The sequence below is a fragment of the Rhopalosiphum padi genome, chromosome 2, assembly GCF_020882245.1.
Source record: "Rhopalosiphum padi isolate XX-2018 chromosome 2, ASM2088224v1, whole genome shotgun sequence".
In the NCBI taxonomy this organism is placed as follows: Eukaryota; Metazoa; Arthropoda; class Insecta; order Hemiptera; family Aphididae; genus Rhopalosiphum; species Rhopalosiphum padi.
In genome coordinates this window covers 77,727,051-77,743,188 of record NC_083598.1, presented here as the reverse complement: position 1 = coordinate 77,743,188, position 16,138 = coordinate 77,727,051, and the positions used below count along the sequence as shown (strand labels likewise).

The 16,138-nt window shown below is 29.7% G+C and overlaps 3 protein-coding genes across 3 annotated transcripts; all 3 read left to right on the top strand.

Annotated features, from left to right (window-relative positions):
- The first annotated feature begins 3,974 nt into the window (after positions 1-3,974).
- Positions 3,975-5,855, top strand: LOC132919085 (formin-like protein 2). The gene is made up of 6 exons (XM_060980433.1): positions 3,975-4,046; positions 4,807-4,885; positions 5,013-5,059; positions 5,141-5,231; positions 5,290-5,352; positions 5,426-5,855. Exons 1-6 carry the CDS (start codon positions 3,975-3,977, stop codon positions 5,833-5,835), a joined length of 762 nt encoding a protein of 253 aa, XP_060836416.1. The 3' UTR covers positions 5,836-5,855.
- Positions 5,856-12,195: 6,340 nt separating this feature from the next.
- On the top strand, positions 12,196-13,943 carry LOC132921085 (uncharacterized). The gene is made up of 5 exons (XM_060983920.1): positions 12,196-12,638; positions 12,954-13,206; positions 13,265-13,519; positions 13,586-13,771; positions 13,870-13,943. The coding sequence occupies exons 1-4, from the start codon at positions 12,435-12,437 to the stop codon at positions 13,768-13,770; spliced, it is 897 nt and encodes a 298-aa protein (XP_060839903.1). The 5' UTR covers positions 12,196-12,434; the 3' UTR covers position 13,771; positions 13,870-13,943.
- An 88-nt stretch (positions 13,944-14,031) lies between these two features.
- LOC132919079 (uncharacterized) lies at positions 14,032-14,473 on the top strand. Its single transcript, XM_060980428.1, has 2 exons — positions 14,032-14,147; positions 14,200-14,473. The coding sequence occupies exons 1-2, from the start codon at positions 14,032-14,034 to the stop codon at positions 14,471-14,473; spliced, it is 390 nt and encodes a 129-aa protein (XP_060836411.1).
- The last annotated feature ends 1,665 nt before the right edge of the window (positions 14,474-16,138 follow it).

The window sequence follows — 16,138 nt, the reverse complement described above, 5'->3', positions numbered from 1 at the left end:
GTGAATATAAGCGACGGATAGCATACAGTAAAAAGCATACAGAGTGTTTCATCATCGAAAACTTCCTTTTTTCATTTAATTATAGTTTTAAACTATAATTATGGATAATTAATATACTTTTCATATCAAAAAAAAAAAAACTAAAACCATTGTTATTTTTATTTTTTTCTAATAAATATAAATTATCTTTAACTTGTTGCGTAACAAAGTCAATATATATAATCATTTTAAAATTTGAATCTATAATTTTCATTAGGTATTCAAATAGTTACTTATACACATATTAAGGTTTAGATGGTAGGTGGATAGAGTCGTAGCAATAAATACATACCTATACTGTGCACAGCGCACATATTATAATTGGTGCTTGGTGAGCGGGTATGTGTATGATGATTGACGATAAAAACAGTGAATCACTCTGTATACAAGCCCATGCGTGTACGACCTACACTGTTGCCGTTTTTGAGTCTGTATAACAGGTTATTATAATAATAAATAACGCAACAGATGATTTGAGAGTAGTCATGCAAACATACATACGGATGAGTAATCTAGTTGATCACTGATCAGTTAAATTTTCCAAATAGTTTTTTGTGTTTTCAGGTCGTAGTTTGAAGTTTAAATTGATAACATCTATAATTAAAATTAAGATATATATGTTTAATATATGTGTTATAGTTAAACAACTTTAAAAACCTAAAAAATATAAAATATTTTTTGAATTGTTACAGTTTGAATTACCTATATGTAAGAATATATATTTTTTAAACACATAAATTGGATGATAAATTTAGTGAAAACACATCATTAAAATTGGTCACTCCGAATAAACCATACATGTTATACTATTAAGTATTTAAAATAAATAATTATAATATGATACATCAGTTAAGAAAAACCATACCTATGATTAATCCAACGTACGCTGAATTTATATCTACTACGTTAGTTATTAATGTTATGATTGTAAGTCTGTAAATTACCTGTCATAGTTTTAAATTATTTTTATAGTTTAGAAATTATAATCTACTTTATATTCTTTATTATAGGTTTTATTATTGGTTAACTAAGTATGTTAGTAACTTTGTGACATACCTACGTGACTACGTGTAACACGTACAAATATGAAATTATATTTTAAAAATGAAATGAATAATAAATATTATCGGGGAAAAAATCCATGGGTACCTTCATCATAATAATATTACAATTAAAAATAATAATTATCTGCTGATTACTAAATAAATCACTTAAGTGATACTTATGAATTGAACTCATTGAAGACTTGCTTTGGTAGTTTAATATTTCAAATTTTTTTAAATTTATAGTTCGATTATGAATTTTTCCTACTTTTATGATGCAACTCTGTTAATACTGATAAATGATAATTTATATTTGGATTAGGTCATAAACATGACTTTTTTTGAATAGTTATGTTTTCTAAAATATTGAAAAAATATATATCTTTGCGCTCAAATAATATGCTCATGATTTTGATGAGAATTGACGTATTTACTATCGTTTGATGAAATAACTTTTTAATACATTTTAATAAAAATAAAATGAAGCTAATATTTTTAAATTCAATAAACTAAAATATAATTAGCGTGTCTATATGATGTCATTAAATAACAAATATTATTTTAATATCTCAATAAAATTAAAAAAATAAATATAAATACAACATATTAAATTAAAGATAAAAAACATACGGAAATACATTTTATAATAGTTAATGAAAATAATATTAAAATGTGTTATTCAAATACGAGTTATGTATAAAAACATAATATTTTATTCGGTATTTGTTTTTTTTCTCAATAGCTAGTATAGGTACCACTTATTAGAACCTACCTATATTAAACTAAACATATATTTATTTAATATAATGTATTATTTAATATTTTAACATGTATGATTTAAATCATTAGAGTTGATATAAATTTGATGATAACATGTTTAAAATACTATCAAGTAAACCTATTATCAATAGGTATCTAATTGTATGTTATATACTAACGTACCCTGAATAGTAACAAGACTAAGCATTTAGTTTATAAATGAATAAATGAAGGGTAGGTTGTCCAAAATCCTTTTCCAATAATTTTATTTTATGAAATCGTCATGCATTATTTTATAAATTAGTTTATATTATAAAATATTTTTGTAACCAAGAAAAATATTCTTTAGATACTTTCTTGTATCAACGACCTATTATACTATAATAAGACATGACATGAGTAGTTAGGTATGTAGATTATATATAAAATGTAGGTATATTAAATAAAATATATTTACTGACCTCTGCTTATAATATAACGTATAATATTTTTTTTTTATCAAAAATAAATAAAAACAATTTAATTAGGTACTGAAATTATTTATGATATAGATTATAGCAAAAATCAATTATTTTTCATCATTAGGTATTATTATTCCCAATGAATATTATCATTAGACTTGTACATTTATCACCAACAATATTTATTGCTACTCTACTGAACACCTCCAAAACTATTTATTTTATCACAAATATACTTTCATAATTGCATCACTATATATATATATATGTAATATTAATTCTTATTTTTCGGCTTCTGTTGACCTAAAATAACCTTGTTTAAGTAAAAAAAATATTCCTTAAATATACATTTACCACCATTTACCTATAATATAATTTCCTAAATTAAAATAAACCTAAATAATTTCCCTGATATAAGTTCGGTATGATATGTAAAGGATATTATGAACAATAAGCAAACTAAATGTATTTTAATAATATATACATATTTTCTAAAATAATTTAACGTGCTTTATATGTTTAATGATTTAATTTTAATTATAATAATAAATCTTAAGTTGCATATCGTATAATATCATTAATATCGTATAATCAACTTGTTCTTCATTATCCAACACTATTAAGCAAATTTCATCATCACCCTAAACAGCCTATATGGGCTAAACACCGTTCGACATAACCTGATGTGAGTTAGAAATATATACATTTAGTTGTTAGTTAGATGTCCAACTTTGACGTCAAAGACATATGTTTGCGATTGAATATATTTAAGATTGTGTACGCATATTTAAGTTAATTTAAACTAATTTTGTTAACATATAAGTCTTTTATCAGTATAATTGATACTTGGAATCAGTTATTAAATTAAAAAAGTGAAATATATAAGTTACTAAAAATATTATGATATATTTTAATAATGGTTATATTTAAAAAAGAATAATAATACATGCAGCCTAGAGAGAGTCAGGGGAGTTTTCTCAGATCTTTGTAATTCATAAGTCATATTTGACGAGATTATGAATAATACTTGATATCGCAGTATATAATCTGCTATAATAATGCTATATCACGAAATTTACTATGGTCTTAGACGATTCAAAAGTGTTTCCAGCTATAGTCCATACAAATTCAACTGTAATAATTATATAATATCATATAAATATTTTCGAAGTAAATTCATAAGTATTTTGAGTACAATTCACGTAGTTGTTCCCAAATAGAGAATACACCCATTTCTATATTTTTTTTTTATTATTATTTATTAATAAATAATATAGCTTATTCTTATGCATTAAGACATCGTTTATACTTGTAACTTGTTCGAAATAATTTTATACGAACAATTATGTTAATAATAATAATCTGAGTGGTAATAAAAAGTGATGATACATAATTTATACATTTACAAATTTTCTAAATAATATTTTGTGTAGTTTGACAAAAATTGTATGACTTAATGTTAAATTAATACTTGACAAATTAAATGACATTATTTTAATTTTTTTATCTTTTATCTGGCTTAAATTTTAAAACGTAACAACAACTACATACACAAATTCATCACTAGGCTCTACGAATCAACAATTTTAGATTGTGGATTATTTAACTCCAAATGAATATATCAAATCAAAAAGCGCTTAATTTTTCTTTTTGCATTATAAATATAACCAGAATGTTTAATAAAATCTACTATTGTATATCTAAGTTTTGTGGGTTAAGAAATTCATCTGATGAAGTAAATGAGGTAAATAAAATATTAAACATACATTATAATTTATAATATAATAGCTTGGCATACCTTATTAATCGTAGCCTGGATTAAAATACGTAACAGATAGAAATAGAACGGTTAGGTTTAAGAAAAAGTTTCAAAAATTCATAATTGTTTTTAAGTTAATTAAAATACATTTAAAAAAATGGAGCGAGACCAAACTCAAAACAATTTTATGATAAATCGATCATTATTATTTTATAAAATATTTTTCAATATTCAATAGTAATATTTGTGAATATTAAGATAAAAAAAATCCCAAACTTTTGAAGTAAGATAGGTAGGTAAATATATTAAAAAGAAATATAATGTATAACATTAATAAATTATATAAATACATTGTAATACAAACTAAAAAGTAATATTACCTTTTTCTATTGTGAGGATGACGTTGATGATCATTTTTTTGATGCGGAAACTGGAAGTGAACTTCTATACGTACCTACTAATATTTTAGAAACCTGTAACAAAATAAATGAGAAAAATGTATTTATAGAGCAAACCTTTAAAGCATTAGTAGGTTAGTATTGTATTTTTTAAATTTAAATCAATATATTATAAAATAATTTTTAATTGATTATCTTGTATAATTTAATACTTTCTAGAACTGTATAAAAATGAAAAAGATAAACAAACATCTAGAGAATTACAAGTATCAAACAAATAATTATTGAATAATCGAATGACCAATAATTGTATCGATATTAATGAATGGTTTTTATTTAATTTTTAGTTGCAACATTATGAAGATACTGTGCAGAAATTACAATCAACATTACTAAAACAACAACTTATGATTGAAAAAAAAAATAGTTATCATGAAAAACTTTTAAAGAAAAACATTAAAGCTTTAGAAGGTTAGTTTTTTTTATTTATTTAAATAAACATATTACAAAATAATTTTTAATTGATTATCTTGTATAATTTAATACTTTCTAGAACTGTATGAAAATGAAAAAGATAAACAAACATCTAGAGAATTACAAGTATCAAATAAATAATTATTGAATAATCGAATGACCAATAATTGTATTGATATTAATGAATGGCTTTTATTTAATTTTCAGTTGCAACGTTTTGAAGAGACTGTCAATAAGTTACAATCAACAGTAGAAAAACAACAAATTATAATTGAAACTCAGAAGACCTTTATAGAAAGTAATATGCTTACCGATAATAAAATTAAAAATAATTTTTTTGACCAACGATCGTTTAGGAAGCTACAAAACGCCCAATATCAAATATGAAAAATTGAAAAATAGAATAGAGATCCTAGAAAGTAATTAGGAAAATATCAGATTATGTTACATAATTGCATTAATAATTCTTGTATCGTGTGTGTATATGTGTAGGGGAGGTGACAAATAATACAACTCACATTATTGCAATGAACTATTCATTTACGAGACAGAACTTGGGCACTGGAGCCGCTGTTCTGATGACTTCGGCTCCATCATGTCCACTGCCCCCAACACCGCCAATAACTCAAGTATCGACAGCTTATGCACCACCGCCACGGTCACGGCCACCGCCACCGCCACCGCCACCGCCACCGCCATCGCCACCACCAATGACTCAAGTATCGACACCTTACGTACGACCGCCACCGACGGCTTCGCCACCTGCATCTAAGGCGAAAGTGAATACTGTTCAACAATATAGAATACCCATAACAACAGAAATATTAAAATCAGTTATATTAAAACCACCTGGCGAGAGGATATTCAAAACCAAAGTTAACAAAGCCGAAAAAGTCGGTTAAGTCGACAAGTCCACAAAGTCGACAAAGTGATACCAAAAGACGACAAAATGACGTATGTACGATTAGTCCTTATAACAATATGTATTAAAATAATTAGTTAAAAACTATAATAATAATTGATATATTTATATGTTGATGACATTGTCAATACGACGCGTATCAATTATATCCGATGCGAACGACGTAGGATAAATTCAAAAATGTAAAAATAATATGATCATAGTAAAAAGTCTAAAATCTTTTTCGGAACACTGCAGAAGTCACGTAAGAAGACAAAGTTGGCTCTTATCGATAAGTATACGTATTAATTCTATAAACATAGTTTATTCATAGTTATTATACATAATTATATATATAGTTCTGAACTCGTTGATATTTGTAATCATCCTGTTTAAATCGTTTTTACCATATGTTATATCAGATTTGAAGTTCAATTCTTCGTCGAAATTATTCTATTTTTCAATTATTAATTGTTGTTTCTCTACTATTTTATGTAGTTTCTGGACTGTCTCTGACAGCTCACGTATATCGGGTTTTTTTTTATTTAATATAAGATTTGTTATAATATGTTATTACACTTTTTTATTAGCAAGTTATATCACGAAGTTATAGAAGTTATATTTTGTTTATTAGCAAATATATATTTTATATCGTTTTATGAATTGCTATGGAACGAGTGACATGTTGTATAGGTTTTTATATCTGATCTTCTGATCTGAGATAACGCCTTTGAATATAATCAAATTGTCGATTGTAGCATGACTCAATCATATCTCGTATGAGATATTAATATTATTCTGTTAATGTATTGAATTAATTTGGTTTGGTTGATTTATCGTAGTGTGTGTAACATTACATTTATCCCAGTGTTTTTTTTCGTACTCTCATAACCCCATTTATTATACTATAATATTGAATAAAATAAATTTTAAATTCATATAACTTACTATATAATAAAAAAAAAAAAAAATAAAAAAAATAAAAAAATAAAAAAAATAAAAAAAAAAAAATAAAATAAAATTATACATGATATAAATATAATTATTGTGTTGGGTTATTTGTTTTTGTTTTTATGTTCAATGTTCCAGATTTTCTAATGTCCATATAACTGGGTTGTATTAAGAATCCTAATAATCCTAATCGTTTGATTTTTGGATATAATTCTATTTGTTTGTGTTGAGTATTGGTATATTTTGGGGTTTCTTCACCAATGTAGCTATACTTTGCTTTTTTTGTTTTTATTCTTTTAGGTGTGTGCTATGCATTATATATAATGGGCGATATTATTAAAAATAACAGCTAGTAATTTTATGCTCAATTTAAAATAATAATAATATGTTTAAACCAGTATTTAAAAAATAAAAACTCTAATACTTTTATTTAAATACTTTATCGACTTTTTTTCAATAAATTATCAATATTAATTTTTTTTTTCTAGTGAGAACTCAAAAGTAAAATCATTGAAATGTAATTTTTTTTTTTGGCCTCCTAAAATAAAAGCGAAATTTTATTGATTATTTTCGTTGAAGCCTATATTAGTACCTATTTTAAGAGTCCGCCATACCCACATGTGTTGTCTCTGTCTTACTAACGTACATCATAACAAATTTTCGTTCAGCCGAATACATTTTGTGATGTCAGCTTTAATATTAGAGTAAATTTACCTATTATCAAATTTAAAGGTATGAATATTATCTAGGCAATGACATATGCTTTTAATGATATTATTATTTTAAAGTGAGTTACAGCTATGCAAAATATTACAACTTTAAAATGTCCATAACTCACTTTAAAATAATAATATCAATAAAATCATATGTCATTGTCTAGATAATATTCTTAACTTTAAATTTTATAATAGGTAAATTTACTCTAATATTAAAGCTAACATCACAAAATGTATTCTACTGAACGAAAATTTGTTATGATGTACGTTAGTAAGACAGAGACAACACATGTGGGTATGGCGTCCTCTTAACGTAAATTATTGTAGTTAGATTTCAGTTAATTTTGGAATAAGGTATATTTATAAATTCAATGATTGTGCAACACATGATTAGTTATAAGTATACATATTATTAATATTTGTGAAACACATTTATGCTTAAAGCAATAACACCTTATTTCAAGTCATAAGAGCCCAATTTTATATATAATGTATATTTTTTACACTTAAATAATTCTGATAAAATATAATATGATTAACATTTTCTAATACATAAATTCTATTTGTATAGCTAATATAATTTTATTGCATTTTTTAGTAAAATTTAATATAAGATCAAAATCGTATTGATAGTTACAATACCTATTGGATATGTTTAATATTTTATAAACATTAAATAAAATAATTTTAACTTAGCTCAGTTATACATTTATAATTTTATAATTCCCTTTATTAATGACATTTTCAATTTTTTCATAGTAAATACATCTTTAAATATTTAATATATTTAAACGCATTAATATAATATTCACAAATAATACATAAATTTTTAAATAAAAAAGTAATAAATAAGTATGTTCATATATATATATATATATATATATGATTATATATGATATATATATAATGATATCCATTGAATTTGAATATTCTTATTACATGCATGTAATTATCTTAAAATTTTAGTATGCAACAAAATTATTCCATAGTAACCTTCCTTCTGATATTAGTTCCAGTACTTACTTCTACGTTAGTTACTATGTCCATCCAACTTATCTTTAGCATCCTTCTATAGAACCACATTAATTCAAACGCCTCAAGTCTTCTTTTTTCTTCCATTTTTATTGTCCAGGTTTCACACCCGTACAAGGCGATACTCCATACATACGTCTTTAATAGATTTTTTCTTGTTTTTAGACTTATGCTTCTTGATGTAAATACACGGTGATTCTTTTATCATAAAACATTCATTATTTCAAAAAGTATTCATGTTTTTGAAAATATTTTTTTACATAGTTTCAAGTTGTTAAAAAGACTACGTTTTTATTAAAAAATTATATTTTTAAATATTTTTTATCATTATATTTTTTTAAGTTTTTACTTTTTTGAATGACAACATAGAGTTTAAATTTCATATTCCAAAGCAGAATAATTTTCTGAGTATTTTGATACATAAAAATCGAATTTAGGGTGAGTAGTTTATGAGTTATACGTATTTAAAGTTTAGACAAGGGGATTGGTGACAGTGGCGTGGTACGGGGTTACCCCACAAAATGTTTGTACACTACTTCGCTTGTCAAAACTCTAAATACGTATAACTCATAAACTACTCGCCCTAAATTCGATTTTTATGTATCAAAAATCAAAATACTCAGAAAATTATTCTGCTGTGGAATATGAAATTTAAACTCTATGATGTCATTCAAAAAAGTAAAAAACTTAAAAAATATAATGATAAAAAATATTTAAAAATATAATTTTTTGAACGACAACATAGAGTTTAAATTTCATATTCCAAAGCAGAATAATTTTCTGAGTATTTTGATTTTTGATACATAAAAATCGAATTTAGGGCGAGTAGTTTATGAGTTATACGTATTTAGAGCTTTGACAAGCGAAGTAGTGTACAAACATTTTGTGGGGTAACCCCGTACCACGCCACTGTCACCAATCCCCTTGTCTAAACTTTAAATACAATACTCATATATAACTCATAAACTACTCTCCCTAAATTCGATTTTTATGTATCAAAATACTCAGAAAATTATTCTGCTTTGGAATATGAAATTTAAACTCATGTTGTCATTCAAAAAAGTAAAAAACTTAAAAAAATATTTAAAAATATAATTTTTTAATAAAAACGTAGTCTTTTTAACAACTTGAAACTATGTAAAAAAATATTTTCAAAAACATGAATACTTTTTGAAATAATGAGTGTTTTATGATAAAAGAATCACCGTGTATTTACATCAAGAAGCATTAGTCTAAAAACAAGAAAAAATCTAGCTATATCTACTTAAGTACAATACCTACTTTTTTAAGTATAAACATTGATATAAAGAAAAAATTCTTTTAAAATCATTGTATTGCGATAATGATAATATACGATTACCGATGATTTCGTTAATAACAACAGTGAGTTGGTGTATTCGATTTCATTGATTCGTAGACTGCAGCCATTAACTCTTGTGCGGTGTTTGAAGATTGAACTCTGAATGTTCATTATTCTTAACGGTCAGTAGATATTAGGAATGAACACCTATTTTTATTTTCTATAGATGATTATTTTTATGTATAACACGTAGTACCTACGGTAAATAGAATATTAATATATTATATTTTAATATCTTAACGAGGATTGCATCGGGGGCGGTCGCGGTGTGCCAGCCGGCTGTACGTGCTGTCTTGGGCTCCGGGACCTATCGGTTCCCGCGGGTGTCGGACCCACGTTGGTCGCCTTGCGGAAGACCGACGTGCGGTCGTCGCACCCGCGGGTGTAGGCTGCCCACAGTACCGGGTCCCGGCGTAGCTCTGCCGTGGACATCCGGCGCACCCGTGCTGTCGTAGTCGCGTGGGCGGCTGCCTCCGCGTTAGCTGCTGGCTGCGTTCCAGCAGTTCTGCGGCTTGCTGTAGGGGGGTGGTGGCTGCAGATCGTTTGTCCATGTTGTTGTTGTTGACTGTGTGCGGGTGATGAAAAAATAAAATAACCAATAATTAGCGTTACCTGCCGTTATCTGTTTGTGGTGGTATTGGGGTGTGGGTGTGTTGCGGGTGTCGCGCGTTTAAGACACGACACGTGAATTTTGCGCGGTGGTTGTTGATCCGTGAGGAACACGCCTTTTCCTACGCGTTTGTGTAGTCTTACCGGTCCCCACCATTTTGGTGCGAAACTGGCATGAAATTTGTCGTACGCTTTTGACAGGTGATGCGCTTTGTAGTGTGACGATGTCACCTGTTTTGTATTTGGTTTGCGTCTGGCCACTTGTTACCGGTGGTATGTCCAGTACGTCTTTCTCACACTTTTCCCTGTCCATATTTTTGTGTTCGATCGGTTCGGCAGTTGTCCTACTCAGTGCCCAATCACCCGATCGTTTACCTTCCCTGCCGAGGTCGAGTACCGAGGGGGGTATCCTGTCTGGACGTTGCGTCTATTCCTGATCGAAAATAATATGGGGGGTATTTTGGTGTCCCATGTGTTATGGTTACCGTTAGTGAGTAAAGCGCGTAGACCTTATTTTATTTCCTGGTTGCGCCGTTCGACGGGGTTGGCCCTCGGGTGATATACCGGAGTTGTCCAGCCCTCGGTTCCCCACCGCTCGATCGCGTTGCGCATATCGTTTGCTACGAACTGGGGGCCGTTGTCGCTTAGGCACACACGGGGGTATCCGTAACGTGAAAAGAATTCTCGTTCGAGCGTTTCGGTTATTGTTTTTGTAGTGGCTGTTCCTAGGGAGTATGCCTCGATCCACCTACTAAACATATCCGTGGCAACCAGTAAATATTGTTTTCCCCTGCCGTGCACGGGTAGGGGCCCATGAGGTCTATGCTGATTACCTCCCATGGGTGGCGGGGTGTTCTGGCGGTCATTGGGTCATCTGCGCGCGCGTTTAGTGGTTTGGTGCACGCGCATATGTGACACGACTTGACGTACAGTCGGATGTCGTTCTTTTGACCTTTCCAGTAAAAGCGATGTTTTATCGCCCTGTAGGTTTCTTTCCAGCCCGGGTGGTTTGCTAGGACGTGATCGTGGTATGTCCAAATCACGTTCTGTATTTTTTGACGTGGTTTAATGACGGGTGTGTGGTCGCGCAAATTTATTCGCAGGAGGCCGTCGGTAAAAACATATTTGTTGTTTTTTCCGCGGCTTGCCTGGTATTGCGCGCCGGCGTGTCCGGTGTCCCGTTGTCCACTTTGTCACGCGTGTCGGGGTCATTGGCCTGCCACGTCACGAGCGTAGCGTGCGTTATGGTGGGCTCGCTGGTGGTGTTGCCCGGGTCCGTAGTGGCGAACAGGTTGTCGGCCGGCGTGCTAGTAGTGGTGGTGATTCGGGTGGTGGGTACTCCTACTAGCCGTTCCTCGAGGCGGTCCTCGTCTACGGGGGGTCCTGGGGCTATTAATAGGCGGATATTGTGAGGGGGGGGCTTAACTCCCCCCCATAACGTAATCAAGCCCCTTGAAAGGTTCTAGTATCAGTAATATCTCTACTTCAATTACAACATACAATATTGATACAATTTTAGAAAATTATCAAAATTTAAAAAAAAAAAAATATTATTTTGTAAGAATTTATTTTCAAACTGTTCCCATAATTACCACTGAATGCTGATAAAACTGTTATGTCCTATATATATATATATTATCTATGAATGCCGCCCGCAAACCATGAACTATTGTTATCTGTGTATGAACGTTAATATCATGGCTATATTTAGAGTTTAGCCATGGTTAATGTTATCCTAATCAATATCACTGTGGCGATACGGCCTACCTCGTCCGTTATTCCCACATCACTTATTATTAAATCGATATTATTACGTTCTGACTACACTCCGACTTCAAAATAAATTATTTATATTTTGTAATTGTACATGTTAATCATTTTTATTTTATATGATTTATGCGTGTTGCTTTACACAACACGAATTAATTTATAATGGCCAAAGTGTTAGACATTTTTAATATCAAAAAACAGAAATTAATTGTTACTAATTTCTCATCAACGACAACACAAGAATCTCAAAATGAACAATTAGATATTGGTATAGAAATTGATATAACTGCACAAAAAAGTATTGAAAATATTGTGATTTCTGACTTAGGAACTTTAATAACAGGCCCTGTGCGACCAATTTTAACAGTAAGTATAAATATTAGTAAATTAAGTTTAAATTATGTTAATTTAAATGATATAGTCATATCCACTAACTAAATTCGGTACACAAAATCGCGCGTTCAATGATAAGCATTACAAAACATATGAATGGCTTGAATATAGTATATCGAAAGATTCTATTTTTTGCTTTGCTTGTAGAAATTTTAACACTGGAAATAGTGGCAATTTTGAAGATAGCTTTCTAGTTGGTTTTAGAAATTGGAACATTTGTAATGAATATTTTTATATACCTATTTTTATATTAATGATTTTAGTTTTTACTTATTATATCAATATTAGGAAACGAGGAATATGTTCAACACTTTAGAATCCCTATACATACATTTTTCACATCCGTCAAAAAATCAAAATTTAATTGAGATTCAAACCAATCTAGGGATAAAAAATAGTTCAATGATTAGACTCAGTGATACTAGATGGAACTGCCGCTATCGTAATATAGAGTATGTTAAAGCAAGTTATAAAGCAATTATTCAAGCTTTAGAAGAAGAAATTGAAAATGAAGATGATAGAAGAGTAAATGAAGCAATTGGTATATTATAATAAGTAATAATTTATTAATGAATAAAAGTTCAATTTTTTTGTTTTAGGAATATTAACAAATTTAAAAAGTGGACGATTTATAGTTTATTTATTTATCTTACATAAAGTATTAATTAATATTAATATTGTTGCCAACAAATTTCAAGAAAAAACTGCAACCTTAGGGCAATCTAAAAATATTATTCAAGGTGTGATGATGACTTTTAAAAATTTAAGAACAACAGAATATTTTTCTCAACTTTGGTGTGAAATAGAAACCTTTGCTAAAGACAATGACATATCAATACAAACACCGTCTAAAGGTAAGCATTGATTATACATATATTTATTTATAATTCTTAATTTTAAGTAAATATTTACTTAACTAGGATGTAAAAGAAAAAGACAAGAGCCGACAATTTTTAAACATTTTTATGTCACTGCAACCACAAGTGCTGAACATAGTATCGACAAAACTAATGAAACTGTTGAAAGTTATTTTAAAAAAAATGCGTTCTTTCCTGTATTTGATGCTATCTTGATAAATCTAGAAAAAAGGTATCTATCATTATAAAGTAAGTATTGATTTATCATTTATAAAAATTAATTTCTACCTACTTACACTCTAGTTTTCTATTTTTAAAAGTAATCCTGTATTTTATATATTTTTCAGGATTTGATGTGTGTATCTAAAGATGTATTGAAGTCAGAAATGGCAGTGGTAAAGAATTGTATTATGCAATTTACTGAAAAAGAATGTATAACTTTAAATTATATAAAAAAAGTTTTAACAAAAAATGTTTTTCCTAAATTTTATAAATTATTTCAAGTTGCTATGACAATACCAATAAGTTCCTCAACTTGTGAGAGGAGTTTTTCGGCAATGCGCAGAATTAAAACTTGGCTTCGAACTTCTATGTTGCAAGAACGGTTCAAAAACACATCAATATTGTATATTGAAAAAAACATAACTAAATGTATTAATAAATGCTGACTTAAACAGTCTGTTTAATACAGCCAATTTAAAAGATTTCCTAAGGTCGAAAAGGTTAGAGTGGGCTGGCCATGTTTGGCGTGCAGAGAGTGGATTGATAAGACAGGTACTCATCAACAAACCAAATAAAAAACGACCTGTAGGAAGGCCAAGACAACGGTGGTTGGACCGAGTAAAGGACGACCTGAAGAGTTTAAGCAATGGAGCTAGTATTGAGGATGCAAAGGATCGAGAAGTTTGGAGAACTTTGGTAGAAGCTGTGAAGCGCCTAAATGGCGCGTAAAGCAAGAAAAAAAAATGTATTAATACCGATATTGTTATTGATATATTTGCAAAAAAAATAGATTAATAACATTAAAATAAAAACAAATTTAATAGCTTTAAATATTTATTTTTTTATGTTCATATAACCTATACATATTTGGCGCCTCAGCTAGAATAAAGTAGGAGAGCCACTAACTTGCAGATTGATGTGTCTAATAATATGTTAACGCTAATGGATATATTAAAAAATTTAAGCCCCCCCATGGATGTGACTAGATATCCGCCTATGGTCCGCCGACTCACCTGGCGTTTCCCGAAGCCGGCGCGTTTGCGGGGCAGTCACTGTTCCAGTGCGGCCCTCCACAGTACCGGCACGGGTCGCGCGGTAGCGGCCTTCCCGCGGTACCGTCCCATATTCGCGGTGTGTGTGGTGGGCGCGGTGCGCGTGACTGTCCGGCGTCCGCCTTTGTCGCGTTCCGGTTTCGTCAACGATTGTGTGGGCGGGTGATCTGGTGTGTCCACAGGCACGTAGTCAGAAAATATTCACTAGGTGGGCCAATGTTAGATGGGCCCCCTACCTTTTTATATTATAATGAGGTAGTTATTAGAATATCATTACTATAAATATATAAGTATATAACCTAATAATACCATAGTTTATCATTATGCTAATTATTAATAAGTGTAATAAAAAAAAAAAAATTGATAAAAATACATAAATATAAATCAAATACAAATAATGCTTTTAATAATCATAATAATTAATAATAATAAAATTCAAATATTCAATATATAGACATAATCTTTAAATTAAATACAATTAATATAATTTATGTTCTAATATAACAGTATTTTTCTATTTTTATGTTTAATAGAGAATCTATTAACAAATTCATCTAGGTCCAAACTTTTGGCAATTTTTTTTTCTATACAAATACTTGACAAACTGACGAGTCGGTCATTTGACATACAATTTCGCATATAATTTTTTAATCTTCTTAGACATGAAAAAGTCCTTTCACATGCTAGTATACTAGTATACACTATACAGTATTAGGCTTTAAATAGCAATTATTTCCTAATCAATCGTTGACGATATTATGACTTATAAAAATAAATTATCACCGATTCTTGGTAGCAACAGAATTTAAATGCAATACAATATACAAATTTTATTCCAGAAATGGACATGGATTGAATTTAGTTACGTAACTTATTTTAGATTCTAATTAAAACCCGATATATTTGGTTTTATTTGTGCAATATTTAGACAATATTAAAAATTCCATTAAAATTAATAGCCACTGTATAATAATGGGCCCCTCTGAATACTTTGGATGGGCCGGCCTACGGCCGGACACATAATAGGGTGGGCCAGGCACACCCTGGCCCCCCCTTAGCTACGTGCCTGTGTGTCCATAATTGCCGCGATTTGGCGGAGGTCCGCAAATGTGTTGGGGCGTTGCAGTCGTATATGCGTACGGTATTCACTGTGCGTTAATCCGACTATCGTATGTACTAGCTGTGGTTCAGCTAGCACCGGGACATGCCCGTTGTTGATGCGGCGCGCGAGTTGGTTTTTTTATTGTAAAAAACTCCGTAAGCGACTGCGTTGGTGATTGCCGGACGGACACTATCTCCGTCTGCAGCCGGGACTGTATGTCCATGTTGAACTTTTGTAAAA